This window comes from Ammospiza caudacuta, chromosome 12, assembly GCF_027887145.1.
Source record: "Ammospiza caudacuta isolate bAmmCau1 chromosome 12, bAmmCau1.pri, whole genome shotgun sequence".
In the NCBI taxonomy this organism is placed as follows: domain Eukaryota; kingdom Metazoa; phylum Chordata; class Aves; order Passeriformes; family Passerellidae; genus Ammospiza; species Ammospiza caudacuta.
In genome coordinates, this window is record NC_080604.1 from 10,888,638 (window position 1) to 10,904,669 (window position 16,032).

The window sequence follows — 16,032 nt, forward strand, 5'->3', positions numbered from 1 at the left end:
CCAGACTGCTCTGGACCCCCATCCATGGCTGCCTCAGGGCACTGCCCTGTGTCCATGGGAGCTGGCTGCTATTGTGTCCCCTCCATGTCTTCTAGGGCTCCCCAGGCCTCCGTGGGGTTCCTGGACCAAAGGTAAGTGTGCTCCTGCCCCCAAGGCAAAGGTCTGGGGGGGAACCACATCCCAAAGGGTATAAGTCCCTGGCAAGAGTCCCCATCCCCAAGATAACAGGGGTGGACCCTGGTGCTGCAGCTGGTGCTGGGCAGCCTGACTGCTCCCCTTGATCCCTTTGCTGTGTTTCAGGGGGACCCAGGGGAGCCTGGACTGCAAGGGGAGCCGGTGAGTACCCAGCACTGAGCCTGACAGGCTACAAGCACCCCAGTCACAGCCACAGCCCCTGGCAGGCAGCAAAGTGTTAACTCTGAAACCTTCCAAGGGAGAGCACTGCTCACTCCGCCTGCTGCACCTCTGTAAATTCCCTCATTCCGTCTTTTCCACCAAACCTAGGGGCGACCTGGCAACCCTGGAGCTCGTGGAGACCCTGGCACTACAGTGGTGAGTCCCTACCCAGACCTGCTGTGCTGGGGCAGCAGCCTCAGCCCTGGGGGACAGAGAACCATCCACAACCTCTGTGGTGGGAACCTACTTTGTTTTAAATGTCTTTTTATTGCAGAACATTGAACGTAGCCTGGAAGCACTTGGCATCAAGGTATGTATTTCCTCACTGTCAGGCTGGGGCTTTTTCCTGCCACATGGCAGCAGGAGGAGGCCATGGGAGGTGCTGGGGGATCTGAGCAATTTAGGACGGGTTGGCAGGACTGTGGGGTGCTGCTGCAGCTGGTTCCACTTATGCTCTCTCCTCCTTCCCCATGTTGATGGGGCAGCATCATGGGCTGGGGCTGAGGATGGTGGTCAGCAAGGGCTGATGGCACCTGTCTTCTTCCCTCCCAGGTTTCATCCCTGAAGGAGCTCACAGGTGCCTATGATGGCAGCTCAGACTCGTTTCCGCCGGCGATCGAGCGGCTGCGGGGCCAGAAGGGCTCTCGGGGGGATCCAGGAGAGAGGGGGCCCCCGGGCCGAGAGGTGAGTGGAGCCAGGCTGGATGCCAGGCCCAGCACTCTGCCTCACTCCTGCTTTCTGGGCTGGCTGGGGGTTCATGGGGAGGGCTCACAGCCCTGCCTCAGGGCTGGCTCTGGCAGCGCAGCTTTTGTCTTGCAGGGCTCCTTAGGCTTTCCTGGCGAGCGAGGACCCAAAGGTGACAAGGGAGACCCAGGTACCCCCGGCCCCCAGGGCCCCATGGGCCGGGCCGTGGGTGAGCGGGGGCCCGAGGGCCCGCCTGGGCAGCCAGGGGAGCCTGGCAAGCCAGGCATTCCTGGGGTGCCGGGCCGGGCTGGGGAGCTGGGGGAATCCGGGAGGTCCGGCGAGAAGGTGAGTGTGTGTGGAGGTGCGGGGTGAGTCTGGGGGACCTGCTCTGGGGGCCTGGGGACAGCCCCGTGACAGCCACCACGGTGTTTGCACAGGGTGACCGCGGCGAGAAGGGCGACCGAGGGGAGCAGGTGAGCTGGGACATGGTGCCCTCCATCCCCTCTGGTGCTGTGCTCCTCTTGAGGGGATGCAGGGCTCCCTGTGCCCATTTCCATACCTTCCTGGCCATGCCAGGACTGCTCTGCTCTCCCATTCCCTTTGACACTCACCCTGCTTCTCTGCCCTTCTCAGGGAAGGGATGGCTTGCCCGGACCCCCGGGGCCCCCAGGGCCCAAGGTAGGTGATGGCTGCTGCTGGAGACCATTGTCAAGGTGCCAGCCTGCCCCTCTGGGGATGGATGGCCGCATCCAGTCCCTTGGCTCAGGGGCCTGGGGAGGGCTTTGCCCCTGAGGGATCCTTCCTGAGGTGCCCTGGGTGCTGGCCCTGACTGTGCCCTGCCCACAGGTGGACGTGGTGGAGGGCAGCCTGATGGGCCTCCCGGGGGAGCGTGGCCCCATCGGACCCAAAGGAGCCAAGGTGTGTGACTGTTCTGAAAGGAGAAGGCAGCTGAGATAACCAAGCTGGGGCAGCATCATGGGCTGGGGCTGAGGATGGTGGTCAGCAAGGGCTGATGGCATCTGTATTCTTCCCCTCACAGGGTGAGCCTGGAGCTGAGGGCGAGCGGGGACCCAAAGGAGACAAGGTCTGAGGTTATAAGTCTCCCCTGTCAAAAGGGAGCAAGGCCCTGGATGAGGGCACTGCTGGGCACAGCCCTCAGCAGGCCCTGGGAGGCCATGGGAAGGTCCCTGCCTGTCCTGTGACGCCGTGCCTGTCCCCACTGCAGGGTGAAGGTGGCTTGAGGGGTGACCGAGGGGAGCCTGGCGAGAAGGGCAGGGACGGCAGCCCGGTGAGTGCCACACAGCTCCCCTGCCTGGCACTGCCCCCAGACCTGCCTGGCACTGACCCCATCCCTGTCTCCATCCTTTGCTCCAGGGCCTCCCGGGTGAACGAGGGCTGGCAGGCCCTGAGGGGAAGCCGGTGAGTGGAGATATGGTGGAGAGATGCAGGCTGGGACTGGGGGAGCTCCTGTGGTGTCACACCAGCCAGCACCAGCACCAGCAGGAGTGTTTCTGCCTCATTCACCTCTGGGGCAGGCAAGGCTGTGTGGAGGTGTGGGTTTCCCCTTGCCCACTGACTGTCATGTGGTTCTTTGCAGGGCGTGCCAGGCTTCCCTGGCGTGCTGGGACGCCCGGTAGGTGTCTGTGTGTCTCCCAGGTCCCTGTGTCCCACCATCTCAGCGCACAGCTGGGGGCTCCTAGCTGTGAATGCTTGGTGAAACCGTGGGGGTCACCCTGCTGCTGGGCTGGGTCCTTGGCCCCCTGCATGTTAGCAGGACCTGTCCAGGCTTGTGTTACTTGGTGCTTACAAGAGCTGCTGGCACTGCCTGGGTCTCCTCTCCCTGGGGACACCCCCTGCTCCCACTGGGGAAAACCCACGTCTGCAGTGATCCCATTTCTTCCTCCCTCCAGGGCAATCAGGGAGAGCCAGGACCCCCAGGACCTCCGGTAAGGAGCCACCTTGCACCATGTGTCATGTCACTGTCGTGCAAGGGTGGTGTCAGCCAGGGTGGGCATTCCCCAGGGAGCAGAGGTGGGGTGGCACTGCTGGGGCTGAGTGGTCCTGCTGCCCCCTCCCTGCTCTGTGCCACCAGCAAGCGCCACCCCAATAATGTCCCCTTGTCCCCTGCAGGGCAGCATTGGCCCCCCAGGGACCCCGGGCCCAGCTGGTGCCAAGGTAAGGCAGCAGCACTGCCACTCCAGCCTGGCAGAGGGAAAGGGTGCCTTGCCAGATTGGGGGCTGGAGGGAGGACCACATTTCAGGAAGTTTTGTGCTGGGGGTGGGACATTTGGCTGGACCCCTGCTGGATCCAGCTATGAAGATGTGCCTGTGACCAAGTAACTGGGTGCTTGGGGTGGTCAGGCTGATGCAATGTGTTCTTCCCAGGGTGACCCAGGGGAACCTGGCTCCAGCATCCGTGTGAGTACTCATACCCTCCCTGCCTGTACCCACCTGGCTGCCCAAATCCATCCAGCCTTCCCAAATCAGCCAGTCCCACCCCAACACATCTTCCCATGGGGGCAGCCGAGGTCCTGGCTGTTCCATCCCCTCTCTGATGTGGCTGTTTCCATTGCAGGGCTTGCCTGGCCCCCAGGGCAACATGGGCCTGCCAGGACCCCTTGGCCCCCCTGGCCCAGGGGTAGGTATTTGCAGCACCCCAAAACCACCCCTTGGCTGCTCCTGGTGCTGGGATGCTGCCTGATCTCTGCTCATGTCTCCTTGCAGGGCCCACCGGGTGTCCCTGGGCTGCCGGGACAAGTGGTGAGTGTGTGACCCCCACACCTGGCTGCCATCAGTGAGGGTGCCTGGGGCTGCCTGCACAGCCCAGCCTCACTGTCACTGCCTGCAGGGGGAGAGTGGGAAGCCAGGAGTGCCGGGCAGGGACGGTGTGCCAGGGAAGGACGGCGAGGCAGGAATGCCTGGGAAGATGGTACGGACGTGCCCACCCTGCCCCATCCCCACTCAGCTCAGCCTGGCTTTCTGCAGCCAAGGCTGAGGGCTGTGCCACTTGTGCCAGGGCTTACCAGGACCTTCAGGGCCTGCTGGTCCCAAGGGAGAGCCAGGGGATGCTGGAGCCCCGGGGCAGGTGAGTGCAGAGCTGCCTTGGCCAGGATGAGGGGAGCATCCCCAGGCAGCCCTGCTCACCTGCCCACTATCCTCTGCCCCAGGCCATCACTGGCCCCCCTGGAGCCAAGGGAGAGAAGGTAAGGACCAAGCTGGGAGGGCTGGGCTGGGAGGGGTGTGCTGGGCCCTGGCACCCGCAGTGGGCACAGCTGAGCACCCATGTGTGCCCTGCAGGGAGAGCCGGCGCTGCTGGAGGGTGTGCTGCTGGGAGAGCCCGTGAGTCACCCACACACCCTGACACTGCCCTCATCTCCCTCATTGACCCTTCCCTGCCATAACCTTATCCACCACCCTGGCCTTGTGAGGGGCCAGCCAGCCCTGTGTGTGCCCTGTCCCCTGACACTGCTGTCCCTGACAGGGCTCCAAGGGTGACCGAGGCTTGCCAGGCCCCAAGGGTGACAAGGTGAGTGCTGCCCTGGGGGTCACTGGGGAGGGGTCGTGTGGTCCTCAGCTCCCTGGCTGCTTGGACACCGTGTGGGGATCCAGCTGCAGCTGTTTGTCACAGATATGCTTTATGAAAAATCCTTTCCTTAGGATTTTTTCTCCTGAGAAGCTAAGAGGCCTCAGGAACAAAATGTAAACAATGGTTATCTGCTGCTGTGGAATGCAACAGGTGGATCTGTGATTGGTCCATGGTGGTTGTTTCTAATTAATGGCCAATCACAGTCAGCTGGCTCAGACTCTCTGAGAGTCAGAAGCTTTTGTTATCACTCCTTTTCTATTCTTATCTAGCCATCTGATGAAATCCTTTCTTCTATTCTTTTAATATAGTGTAGTTTTAAAATAATATATATATCATAAAATAATAAATCAAGCCTTCTGAAACATCAGATCCTCATCTCTTCCCTTGTCCTGGGACCCCTGTGAACACCACCACAGCTGCTCCCCCAGTCCATAACCCCACACATCTGCTTTTTCCTTCTTTTTCCCTGCCAGGGGGAGCCAGGAAAGTTTGGAGAGCCAGGAGATCCTGGGGAAGATGTGAGTAGGAGGCATATTGGGGTGGTGGGTGGATACTGGGGACAGTGGATGCTGGTGGGGGTTGGCATCTGTGTCCCTGCCACCTACTGCCCAGGTCCTCCTGGGGCTTGGTGTCTTCACAGGGAGCCAAGGGGTCCTCTGGAGCCAAAGGGGAGAAGGTATGTCCCCCCTGCCCCACCCTGGGGGATGCTCTGGGTGGCACGATGGCCCTGGCACTCCTGTGCCCCCAGCCTGGTGATGTGCCACATGCTCTGTGCCACCTTGCAGGGATCAGTGGGTGTCGGTGCACGGGGACCACCAGGGCAGGATGGGCCTCCAGGTCTGAAGGTAACCCCTGTCCCCATGTCACCCTGGCTCTGATCATGTCCCTGATGCCCCAGTGATGCTCTAGCTTGGCTGGCTGAAGGAAAAGCAGCTCCTGAGGAGCTCCATCTTTTACTTCCCTACCTCAGGGTGACACCGGCCTGCCAGGATTGCCAGGACCCCCAGGCTTGGCAGGCCCTGCTGGGATGCCAGGACAGCCAGGCCTGAGAGGGGATGGACAGCCTGGCCCTCCAGGTCCCCCAGGAGAGAGGGTAAAGGCTTCAACCAGAACACGGCACCACTGGTCCTGGCGACCCTGGGCCCTTGTGCAGTGGCACTGAGGTCCCTGCAAGCCCCACTCCTTCCCAGCCCCAGGCTCTGCCCATTCCTGCTTCCTCCCTGCAGGGCCTGATCGGCTTTCCAGGCAGGGATGGCGCTGCTGGACCACCAGGACCTGTGGGGCCCCCAGGGCCGGCTGTGAGTATGGTGACACAGCATTCCTGGGGCTGAGGGCTCTGTCCTGCTGGCTCAGACAGGCTGGCAGGGACAGCTGGCACCTCCCTGGGCCCTGGGGCAGGCTGGAGTGTGCAGTGCTGTGGTGACACTCTCAGGGATGTTTTACAGGGTGTCTGGCATTGTTTTTCTCCTGTGGCTTGCTCACCCTTCTCCTTTCTTTTAGGGCATGCAAGGGACCCCTGGCCTGAAGGGTGACAAGGTAGGACCAGGGGCAGCCCTATAGCATGAGGGGTGGGAGGTTGGTTCCCTTGTGGAGTGTCCCTGCAGCCAGCCCACCCCTGAGGGTGCTGTGCCTGCTCTGGATGGTGGCACATGGCACCCAGAGAGCTGGTGGGGACTGTGGGGTGTCCCTGGCAGGGGGGGTGCCTGCAGGGCTGGGAGGAGCTGTGGGCAGTGAGGATGGGGATGAGTTCCTGCCTCCCTCTGGCAGGGAGCTCCAGGGGCTGGGCTGCCAGGAGCCAGAGGTGAACGTGGTGACCCAGGACCACGGGTAGGTACTGCCACAGTCCCCATGTCCCCACAGCCAGGGACAGAAGACAGGTCACTAAGCCAGAGCTGCAGCTGTCCCTGGCCTGGGGTGATGCTGGGGTGCCCCCAACCCCCTTCTCATATCCTTTCCCCCTTGCAGGGTGAGGATGGACGCCCAGGGCCAGAAGGGGATCGTGGGCCAGCTGTAGGTACCCCCCTCCCTCAGCTGCACCCTGCTCGGGTGATCCCTCCCTGAGCACCCCTCTCTTGTCCCCCACAGGGCGTGCCTGGGAACCGTGGGGAGCGTGGGGACAAGGTAAGGGACCCTGTGTGCTTGGGGCAGTGATGCACCTCCAGGTACTGGGGTGCCCAGGGAGGTGCTGCTGCTCCCTGCTGTGCATCTTTGAAGCATATCCCCTCATCCTCACAGGGAGACCTCGGGGCCCCAGGAGCCAAAGGAGACAAGGTGAGTCCTTGGGGAGAGGGCAGTGGGAGGCAGGCAGCAGCCCTGGCCCCCTTCTCACCCCTCCTCTGTCTGCTTTGGGTGTACAGGGTGATACTGTGGTGCTGGAGGGGCCGCCAGGAGCACGGGGCAGCAAGGGGGAGCCGGTAAGAGCTGTCCCTGTCCTCCCTCTCCCCGTCCTTCCTGTCCCTCTGGGAAGAGCTGGAGGAGCTTTTCCCTGCTGGGGGACCCTCCCTTGCAGAGTGTATTGTCCCCTCTCCTCCAGCCACCCCACAGACCCCATGTTCCTGCTCCAACCCTGATGTGTGTCTGAGCTTCTCCTCATCCCCTGACCCCTCCCTGTGCTTCCTCCTTTGCAGGGAGAGCGTGGCCTGAAGGGCACAGAAGGGGACAAGGGGGACAAGGGGGAGCAAGGCGTGCTTGGAGAGAAGGTACAGGGCTGGGGGGAGCTTGTGCAGGGCTGGGAGCTGCTGGCTTGGGGATCATTGAGGGCAAGGGACAGGGCAGGGGACAGAGGAAGCAGGGCATGACAGCATCCCTGTGCCCTATGTGCTGCTGGTGCAGGGACATGGTGCAAGGGGACCATGGCCTGGAGGTGACCATGGCTGTGCTGTGGCCATGCAGAGGCTGTGGCTGGAGCTCTCCCTCCTGGCCTGTGCTGATCTGGGTTTCTCCTTGCAGGGCACGAGGGGTGAACAAGGAGAGAAGGGCTCCATGGGCTTCCCTGGGGCACGTGGCCCCAGTGGGCAGAAGGTATGAAGCTGGGCAGCCTCTCTGCTGGGTTTGGTGGTGGCACCATCCCCTCAGCTGCCCTGACTGGTGCCTTTGCCTTCCCCAGGGAGAGGTTGGAGCACCAGGAGAGCCTGGAGAGCCGGTGAGGAGCTGTATCTGTGCCTCTGCCCCCTCTGTGCAGGGCAGGAGCAGACCCTGTCACACTGTGTGCTCTCCACAGGGCCAGCCTGGCCGTGATGGCATCCCCGGGGCCCGGGGAGACAAGGGGGACATGGGACCCCTGGGCATGCGTGGCCTCAAGGTGGGTTGGCTTCTCTGGCTGCCAGCATTCTCCGGTGCTGGCTTGGCAGGGCTCTGACTTCCCATCCTTGCAGGGTGAGCGGGGCATGAAAGGTGCCTGTGGCCTCAATGGGGACAAGGGTGACAAGGTGAGTGGGTGCCTGCAGGGTGCTGCAGGAGCCTGGATGGTGCCTGGGAGCTGTGGCCCTTTGGATCCCCTCCCTCAGCCAGGGGAGTGGGAGATGGCTGAGGCCACACCTTGCCCTGTGACAGGCTCAGGGGTCCCCTCCTCTGCCTGTGGCTCTGGGGTGAGCACTGAGGGCTGAAGGACTGACTGCCCTGCCTCTCTCCTGCCTGCTGTAGGGAGAGCCAGGGATCCCAGGGCGCCCAGGGCTGTCAGGGAGGAAAGGAGAGCCGGTAAGCACCTCAGTGACACCAGGGTGGGACAGGAAAGCATGGCTGGGGGCTGATGGACACTGCTTTGTCCCCCAGGGAGAGCTGGGCCTGTCAGGACCACCAGGCATTCCTGGAAAGGAAGGGCTCATGGGACCCAAGGTAGGTTAGAGCAGTGCTGGGAAAAGCTGTGCTGGCACTTCATCCCCCTGCTGTGTGTCCCCTGCTGCCTGTCCCTTCCTCTTTGCAGGGTGACCGGGGCTTTGATGGGCAGCAGGGAGCCAAAGGAGACCAGGGGGAGAAAGGAGACCGGGTGAGCAGGCTGCAAAGGGATGGGAGGCATTGCACCACATTGCTTGTACCAGGATTCGGCCTTGGCTGGAAGCACATCAGAGCCTGGTGCTCCCAGAAGAGTCATTCAGTGCTGCTCTAAATACGTCACTAAGCAAGGACTGAGAACAGTTCCCTGCTCTTTATAAGGAGGCACCAGTGCTGGTTTTTTGGGGGCTCAGAGGATGTCCATGGCATCTGCTCTGAAGCTGGGGGCTCTGATGTCCCTGGCCTGACCCTCTGCTCTCCTCCAGGGTGCCCCGGGTGTTATGGGTGGCCCTGGTCCCCGGGGCAGTGACGGTGCTCCTGGCCCCCCTGGGCCCTCAGGGAGCGTTGGCCCACGAGGTCCTGAGGGCATGCAGGGCCAGAAGGTAAGTGCTCACCACAGGTGACTGCTCCCCTTTGGGGCTCTGGCGATGGGAGGGCCCAATTCACCTTGTGGGTGAGGGGTGGGTGGCATCTGGAGTCACATCCCAGCTCTGTCCTGCCCTCCCAGCTCACTGGTTTGTGTCCTCCCTTGTGTCCCCCTGCCCAGGGGATGGAGTCTGAGGGGGGGGAGTCTGGAACCCTGCTTGTCCTTGAGTTGGGCTGGAGCTGTCCCCATCCCCACCTGCACTGGCATCCCTGGGGTGGAGGCCTGGGGAAAGCAGCATCTCCATGGTGCTGGGGGGAGCAGAGAGGCTCCAGCAGCCAGATCCTGAGCATGTGTCCTTTGCAGGGGGAGAGAGGCCCCCCAGGACAGTCAGTGCCCGGCGCACGGGGCATGCCTGGCATCCCTGGTGAGAGAGGAGAGCAGGTAAGTGTGTGGGTGCCTGGCCCTGCCTGGATGGGCTCCAGCCTGGACCAGCTTCCCACCTCCTTTCTGCTGTCCCCAGGGCAGTCCTGGCACACACGGGCCCCGTGGGGAGAAGGGGGAGCCGGGCATGACGGTAAGGAGCCAGCACAGGCTGGTGGCACTCAGGTCACTGGGGTGGGAAGGGGTGCTGGATCCATCCCACTGCCACTGAGGGAGGGGCTGCCCTCACCTCTGGGCTCTGCTAGACTCTCAGGAAAGGGCTTTTCCTCTTCTTGAATTGCACCACCCCCCATTGCTACCCTTGCCCCTCGTGTGCCCGGCAGGAGGAGGAGATCCGTGCCTTCGTCAGGCAGGAGATGAGCCAGCACTGTGGTGAGCATCCCCCCTGCTGCCCTGGGGCTGGGGGCACACCCTTACCTGCTCCCCTCTCTGGACTCTGCCCCTGACCCCACCCTGTCTCTCCCACAGCCTGTGGTGGCCACTTCCCACGGCACCAGGACTCACGTGAGCACTCAGGTTGCAGCTCTTCCTTCCTATCCCCCTGCTCCAAACGTGTGGCACAAAAGGAGCCCTGGCACCCAGGTGTGCCACTGGTTTTGGGGAGCTGGAGGTGGCTGGCACCCTCCATGACTCCTCAGTCAGGGTCAACATCAGTGCAGGGCCCTGCACAGGGAGAAGGGATGGTGTGTGGCAGAAACGATGGTGCCGGCATCCCAGGGACAGCTGGCTCAGGATGGTGCCAGTGGGGTCTGAGTGCTGCCAGCGTCTGCCCAACTGAGGGGGTCACAGGATCTGTACCCCATCTATTCTTGGGTGTCAGAACTGGGGCAGGGGTCTTGCAGGGGTCAGCAGTGCTGGAGGGAAGGGTAGGCTGGAGGAGTGGGATTGGAGGGATGGAGGCAAAGGGTGGGCTGGGATGAGGTGGGTGCTTTCTCTCCAAGGAGGCTGGGGGGCTCAGGCCAGGAGCAGCTTCCACTCTGCCCAGGGAGCAGGAAGAATCGTCCGCCAGGAGAGCGAGCAGGACCAAAGAGGTGATGGAGAGCCTGGAGGGTCTGTGAGATCTGGTGACACGGGCATGTGTGCCTCCCTGTGCCCTCCCCTGTCCCTTCCTGCTGGGCTCTCAGTGGGTGCTGTCTCTCTGGGCCTCCCCTTCCCGTGCCTCCTCCAGAAGCCCCCGTGGCAGCCCTGGGCTGTGGTGCAGACAGGGGAGGGGGAATCTCCCCACCCACCATCCCTGTGCATGTATCCTGTCAGGCTGCATCAGGGTAGGGCAGTGCTGCACTGCTCCACACCTGAGAGGGGTTGCTTTCCCTTGGGAAATAAGGGGAAAGCAGCTCAGACTCCTTTGCCTCTTCCCTGATTCCTGTGTCCCCTTGACAGGATCGCTCTCCACTCAGCCATTCCTTGCTGGCAGCGCTCATGTAGTCCCTGTGCTCAAGCTGTCACACGCTGAGGAGGATGAGGGTGTGTCATCCCTGTCTTTCAGTCCTTGTCCCCCTTTTTCTGCGCTCCATGTGTGTGGTGAGGACTGCTCACATGTGGTGCTGTCTCCCAGGGCAGGACAGGCAGGTCACGCTCGACGACGATGACCTCGCCTATGACATGGAGGGAGAGGAGGATGACTACGATGAGGTCCCGGAGATGGACAGCTTGGAGCAGCCCACAGGGGATGGTGAGCTTTCCTGCACTCACCTGGCACTCAGAGCTAAGCTGTTGGGGGAAACCATGGAGCTGCCCTGGGTTTTGCTGGGCAGTGGGTCCCTGTGCCATCTGTCTGGTGGATTTGGGGTTTCCTGCCCTCTTGCTGGTACCTGGGGGGGTTGCACCTTCTCTATCACTGTGCTGCCCACACCATGCAGACCTTGTGCTCTATCCCCCTCACCAAAGCTGTCACCAGCTGTGATGGGTGCTGTGCTGGGCTGGTGGGACCTGCTGCCTTGGCAGGTTTCCTGTGCTCTGGTCATGAGCCACAGGACAGATCCCAAAGGCCCCAGGAGATCAGGGAAGCCCTAGGGCAGCAGCCTTTGGAGAGTCCCTCTATAATCCTTTCAAGGGGTGTTGTGGCCATCATGTCCCCATCTCTTTGCTGGAGGCTGTCCCTGCGGACAGAGTGGAGTCTCCTGCCCTCAATTCCAGCACTTGGGCAGAGCACAGAGAGTCTCCTCCAGCCAAACCCTTCCCATGCTCAGCCTTGTCCTTCTGGGCTTCCCCTCCTGTGCCTGGTGGGTCTGGCATCCCTGCCTGCCCTGACAGCAGGGTTTGCCCACAGCTGAGCCCTGCAGGCTGCCCCTGGACGAGGGGCACTGCCAGCGCTACACCCTGCGCTGGTACTACAACCAAAGAGCCACCGAGTGCCGGCCCTTCGTCTACAGCGGCTGCCAGGGCAACCCCAACCGCTTCCAGAGCAAGGAGGAGTGTGAGCTGCACTGCAGGACAGGTGGGCAGGGCTGGGCACTGCAGCACCTCCATGCTGTGCCCCGGGCTCAGCCATGCAGAGCTGGGGACAGCGCTGCTCCCCGAGCTCTGACAGCGCCTCGCTTCTCTCCACAGCTTCCCGCAGCAGTGCTGGCAGCAAGGAAGGAGGGCAGCCAAAGCTGTAGGTGCAGGCAGTGTCTGGGCAGGCTGGGCTGCCTGGAGCTGGCCCATCTGCTGCCCTGGCCAGGGCTGGGCTGCCCGTGGGGGCAGCAGCCATGTGCCCACCAGCCCCAGCAGGAACCTGGTGCTATTTCTAACCTGTCTTTATGCTGCTCGTGGGTTTTTCATTTCATATCAGTGTATTGTCATTAAGGTGAAATTTATGTCAAATGGGAAATTGCCTCCCACCAAGGCTCTGAACCCCCTTTCCCACTGGGCTGTTCTCAGTTTGATTTTTAAATTATTTTTTGCCAACAGAAGGGTTCTTAGCCCTGTTCCCTCTCTCTGGAAGCAGAGGTAGCACTTGGCATAGTTGGGCTCCCTCCCCTCCCATAATACCCTTGTACTTTTCCTGCCCCCCACAGACCCCCAAACTCCCTCTCTGCTCCCTGTCTCTGCTGGGAGAACTGCCCACATCCCTGTGCCAGGCAGTGCCTCCCTGCACAGCATCCCTCACCCTGCAATGAGCTCCATCTGAATAAATTTCACCTTAACCTCAACTAGGGCCCAGTTCCCCTTTTGTGGCTGTGATGGTTTGGCAATGACCTGTGGGGAGATGGAGGCTCTTGCCATGTGCTGCCCTCCAGCTCACACATCTGCCAGCAGCACATCTGGCTTTAACCTGGGGGATCTCACTTGCCCCCCAGGCCTGTCAGGGACACCCTGAGGATGGTGCTATGTTAGAAGCGGCTCCTGCTCTCCCACACTTACTCTCAAGGCTTTGTGAATGTGATGTTGCAGCCCCTGCATCCCCCCATCCCCAGGGCTGGGTAGGGATGTGCCCTTCACTGCCCCAGGGCTGCTGGCTGGGCTGTGTGGCCCCACACGTCCTGCTGTTCTCTGTGTATGTTATATACAGCAAATGTCTATGTGTACAATGCAGGAGGATGTGTATTAAAGCTGTGCTCACAGGGACATGTCACATTCTTGGCTCGTTCTGGAGATGCCTGTGGAGTTTGGGGACAGCTCTTGACTCACCATGCCCCCTGCCCCTGCCAGCTGGGCTGCCCTTTGCAGCTGGCCACTGCTGGCAGAGCTGGCTGGAGTCCCTCACCCTTCCAGGGAGCCCAGTGCCCCATCCCTGTGCCCAGCACGTGCCCAGCTGATGCAAGCCAGGCCATGACCCCCTGTGCAGGCCCTGACGTGTCAGCACGTGGCTCTGTGCTGCTGCATGATGTGCTGTGTGAATCAGTGCTGCCAGCTAATTTTGGCTACTGGGTGTGAGTTCCTGGCTGTCCCTGGGAGGAGGAACAAAGCTGGCATTATTTCTGTTCCCTGCAGTCCTGGGGAGAGCGGCATAGGCTGGGTCACCCATGGGTTCAGACCACAGGGGTGGGCAGAGCCCTGGGTGGTCTGAACCCTGAGCACCCTGACTCCTGCCCTTGGCTGTGGGGCTGAGCACCCACAACTCTCCTCATGTGGTGCCCACACAGCCTCAGAGCCTTGGGATGCTCCCACACTCCCTAAGGGGGGAATTTTGGAACAAAACCCTTGTATAAGGGGCTCACCCCACTTGGGCAGCTGGGCCAGGCTGGAATGGTGCAGGTGCCTGCAAACCAGTGGTGTCCCAGCTGGAGTGCATTAAAGTGAGCTGCAATCCAGTGGCCAAAGCAGTGCCTGGGTTTGGCACAGCAGGGAGGTGACATGTCTCTGGACATGCCCTCCATGTGGCCAGGGAGCCTGTCAGGACACAGTGCCAAGCTGGCACCAGGAGCTGTCCTTGTGAGGCACAATGCCCATGGTCCCAGCAATTTGCACGTTCTCTCTCTCCCTGAAGTGATCACCAAGCCTGACAGGAGCAGGGAGGCCTAATTAGATGGAGAAAAAAATCTTGCAAGTCAAACATGGAACAATTAGAACTGAGCTGTCCCAGGTTCCTGGAATCCCCTCCAAACAGCTGGGGGAGCTGCAAGGGGGCAACACCCACCCACATCCTGGGATGATTTCATCTGCCATTAGGCAAAGTGTATTAAAAACATTTCCACACGGCCCCCCCCCACCTTCCCCCTGTCACTGTCACCCCCTCTGCGGGTCAGAGGTGGAGCTGGGACAGGATAAGAGCCAGGGCTTGGCAGGGAGCACAGCAAACCTCCAACTTGTGGTCCCTGCAGCTTGGGAGCTCTGCTGAACATCGAGGACACGAGGACCTGCTGCAAATGGTGAGGCTGTGCCCTCAGGGGTGCTTCTCAGGGGCTTTTAGCTGGGAAATAGGTTGCAGGGGGTTAGGTGCTTTTCATTCCTCACTTTGCAGTGAGTTAACCACCTCTGGCTGCTGACTCTGGTGCTTTCCAAAGGGTTTCACCCCAGAGATGCTCTGCTGGGTGACTGATTTTGGGGAGAGGCAGCTATATAGCAGGATTTGTGTCCCTACACCTGCTCTGACCCACACCCCAGCACCCCGATCCCCACCCCATAGCTCAGCATCCTGCAATCCCTGGGGCCCTCCCTGTGACCAGCGTGAGAAATGGGCTGGAGAAAGTTGCTGAGGCTTGACACAGCTCAGGACCTGTGGCCAGTCTCCTGCCCCAATATCCTGTGTATGCCAGTCCAAGTGGCTTGTGTCCCCCCTTGGTGGGTGGCTTTTGCCCCAAAGAGCCCAGCAACACAGTGGGGAATGCCACTGCCAGGGAAGGAGTGGCAGGAAGAAAGCTCCAGTGCCCGCCCTGAAACCCCAGGCAGGCATTTCCCTGGCCAAAGGGCAGGGATGGGCTGGGGAGCAGCCGCAGCACCCTGGCAGGACAGGGCTGTCTCCTTCCCTGGGTGACAAAGGGCTGAAGGGTGTGAAACTGAGGGCACAGCATCTGGCCAGGGGCTGTGTGAAAGGACAAGGACACCCGGGGGATTTGCTTCCCATGCCCCCTTCAGCCTCCCCGAAATTCCCCACCCTGTTCAGGAGGGTTAAAATCAGGGTGGAATCATTAAGGATTCTTGAAAGGAGGGTGAAGCCCCACGAGGTGCAGGTGCAGGGAGTGGAGAGGTTCTGTGCGAACACCCTGGTGGGGATGTGTCCTGGCTGTGTCAGGGGGCAGTGTCAGGGTGATGGGGGTGATGCTCAGAGCCAATCCACTGCTCCCTGCAGGCACCCCCGGGCACGCTGCGAGGCAGAATGCTGCTCTCCCTCCTGCTGCTCCTCGGGCCACCAGCAGGAGCCCGGGAGGGACCCAGCCATGAGTGGCTCTCACCAGCTCCCCAGGCTGTGGATGGAGGGAAGCTGCTGAGGCAGGACAGCACCAGCCACAACAAGATGCTGCCAGGTGTCTCCAAAGTGAGGAGGGGTGATGATGGCTCTGGGGCAGGGTCTCATCCAGATGAAGCCAGCCTGCCACTGCTGGAAGGATCAGAAAGACAAGCCCTGCCCTGGCTGATGAGTCCAGCCACTGAGAGAGCAGCTCCAAGCAAAAAGAGGAGGAAGGTGGCCCTGTCATTCGATGTCCACACTCACTTACTGAAAATCCTGCTCGACCTGGCCCGAGAGAAGGAGCTGCAGGCCAAGGCAGCTGCCAATGCTGAGCTGATGGCCCAGCTGGGGCGCAGGAGATGAACTGTGCTGGGACCCAGCAGGGCTGGAGAGGACAGCAGGGCACGGGGAGGAGTGGAGCAGCATCAGTGTGTCTGCAGGGAACTGACACAGGACCTCATGCCCCTGGCCCCAGTGCTCATGGCACGGGCAGCAGCCATGGCAGGACGTGGTTTAACAACTCTCACCTCAGCACCACTGAGAAGACACAGCTAGGTTTACCTTGGCCAGTGCTTGAGCACAGCTGGTCCCAGCTCCAGGCACTACAGGGATTTCTGTGCTGGGCTTTGCTCCCTGCCCATCCACCACCCAGATGTCTCCAAAGGGGCTGCATCCAGCCAGGCAGCTTTTCCTGGGTGCTTCTTCTCTCCGGGTGACTGAAGCACACAAAATCCTCCACAAAGCCTGGCCAAGCCT

At 61.4% G+C, this 16,032-nt stretch overlaps 2 protein-coding genes across 2 annotated transcripts in view; both read left to right on the forward strand.

Moving 5' to 3' along the window:
- Positions 1-12,929, forward strand: part of COL7A1 (collagen type VII alpha 1 chain) — a 29,052-nt gene extending 16,123 nt beyond the window's left edge. Inside the window, exons 68-119 of the mRNA XM_058812737.1 lie at positions 96-131; positions 301-336; positions 505-552; positions 671-706; positions 949-1,080; positions 1,216-1,425; positions 1,518-1,553; positions 1,714-1,758; positions 1,927-1,998; positions 2,120-2,164; positions 2,306-2,368; positions 2,455-2,499; positions 2,678-2,713; positions 2,991-3,026; positions 3,211-3,255; positions 3,466-3,498; positions 3,656-3,718; positions 3,805-3,840; positions 3,929-4,009; positions 4,097-4,165; positions 4,248-4,283; positions 4,378-4,419; positions 4,562-4,606; positions 5,140-5,184; positions 5,307-5,342; positions 5,452-5,511; positions 5,637-5,759; positions 5,893-5,964; positions 6,167-6,202; positions 6,434-6,493; positions 6,632-6,676; positions 6,752-6,787; positions 6,902-6,937; positions 7,024-7,080; positions 7,294-7,365; positions 7,616-7,687; positions 7,773-7,808; positions 7,887-7,967; positions 8,041-8,094; positions 8,309-8,362; positions 8,438-8,500; positions 8,589-8,651; positions 8,923-9,039; positions 9,387-9,464; positions 9,544-9,597; positions 9,788-9,836; positions 9,933-10,046; positions 10,406-10,495; positions 10,845-10,928; positions 11,020-11,136; positions 11,734-11,901; positions 12,015-12,929. Coding sequence (XP_058668720.1) covers positions 96-131; positions 301-336; positions 505-552; positions 671-706; positions 949-1,080; positions 1,216-1,425; positions 1,518-1,553; positions 1,714-1,758; positions 1,927-1,998; positions 2,120-2,164; positions 2,306-2,368; positions 2,455-2,499; positions 2,678-2,713; positions 2,991-3,026; positions 3,211-3,255; positions 3,466-3,498; positions 3,656-3,718; positions 3,805-3,840; positions 3,929-4,009; positions 4,097-4,165; positions 4,248-4,283; positions 4,378-4,419; positions 4,562-4,606; positions 5,140-5,184; positions 5,307-5,342; positions 5,452-5,511; positions 5,637-5,759; positions 5,893-5,964; positions 6,167-6,202; positions 6,434-6,493; positions 6,632-6,676; positions 6,752-6,787; positions 6,902-6,937; positions 7,024-7,080; positions 7,294-7,365; positions 7,616-7,687; positions 7,773-7,808; positions 7,887-7,967; positions 8,041-8,094; positions 8,309-8,362; positions 8,438-8,500; positions 8,589-8,651; positions 8,923-9,039; positions 9,387-9,464; positions 9,544-9,597; positions 9,788-9,836; positions 9,933-10,046; positions 10,406-10,495; positions 10,845-10,928; positions 11,020-11,136; positions 11,734-11,901; positions 12,015-12,064 — 3,348 coding nt within the window. The 3' untranslated portion in view covers positions 12,065-12,929. The remainder of the gene's footprint in view (positions 1-95; positions 132-300; positions 337-504; positions 553-670; positions 707-948; positions 1,081-1,215; positions 1,426-1,517; positions 1,554-1,713; positions 1,759-1,926; positions 1,999-2,119; positions 2,165-2,305; positions 2,369-2,454; positions 2,500-2,677; positions 2,714-2,990; positions 3,027-3,210; positions 3,256-3,465; positions 3,499-3,655; positions 3,719-3,804; positions 3,841-3,928; positions 4,010-4,096; positions 4,166-4,247; positions 4,284-4,377; positions 4,420-4,561; positions 4,607-5,139; positions 5,185-5,306; positions 5,343-5,451; positions 5,512-5,636; positions 5,760-5,892; positions 5,965-6,166; positions 6,203-6,433; positions 6,494-6,631; positions 6,677-6,751; positions 6,788-6,901; positions 6,938-7,023; positions 7,081-7,293; positions 7,366-7,615; positions 7,688-7,772; positions 7,809-7,886; positions 7,968-8,040; positions 8,095-8,308; positions 8,363-8,437; positions 8,501-8,588; positions 8,652-8,922; positions 9,040-9,386; positions 9,465-9,543; positions 9,598-9,787; positions 9,837-9,932; positions 10,047-10,405; positions 10,496-10,844; positions 10,929-11,019; positions 11,137-11,733; positions 11,902-12,014) is intronic.
- Positions 12,930-13,217: 288 nt separating this feature from the next.
- On the forward strand, positions 13,218-15,639 carry LOC131562936 (urocortin-3-like). The gene is made up of 4 exons (XM_058812738.1): positions 13,218-13,318; positions 14,210-14,257; positions 14,992-15,094; positions 15,178-15,639. The coding sequence occupies exons 1-4, from the start codon at positions 13,218-13,220 to the stop codon at positions 15,637-15,639; spliced, it is 714 nt and encodes a 237-aa protein (XP_058668721.1).
- The last annotated feature ends 393 nt before the right edge of the window (positions 15,640-16,032 follow it).

Bases quoted from the DNA above. Each gene is read 5' to 3' on its own strand.
- LOC131562936 (XM_058812738.1), top strand. From the start codon at position 13,218: ATGACCCCCTGTGCAGGCCCTGACGTGTCAGCACGTGGCTCTGTGCTG. The intron at 13,319-14,209 runs GTGAGTTCCTGG...TGGTCCCTGCAG, and splicing joins GCTAATTTTGGCTACTGGGT to CTTGGGAGCTCTGCTGAACA. The intron at 14,258-14,991 runs GTGAGGCTGTGC...CACCCTGTTCAG, and splicing joins ACGAGGACCTGCTGCAAATG to GAGGGTTAAAATCAGGGTGG.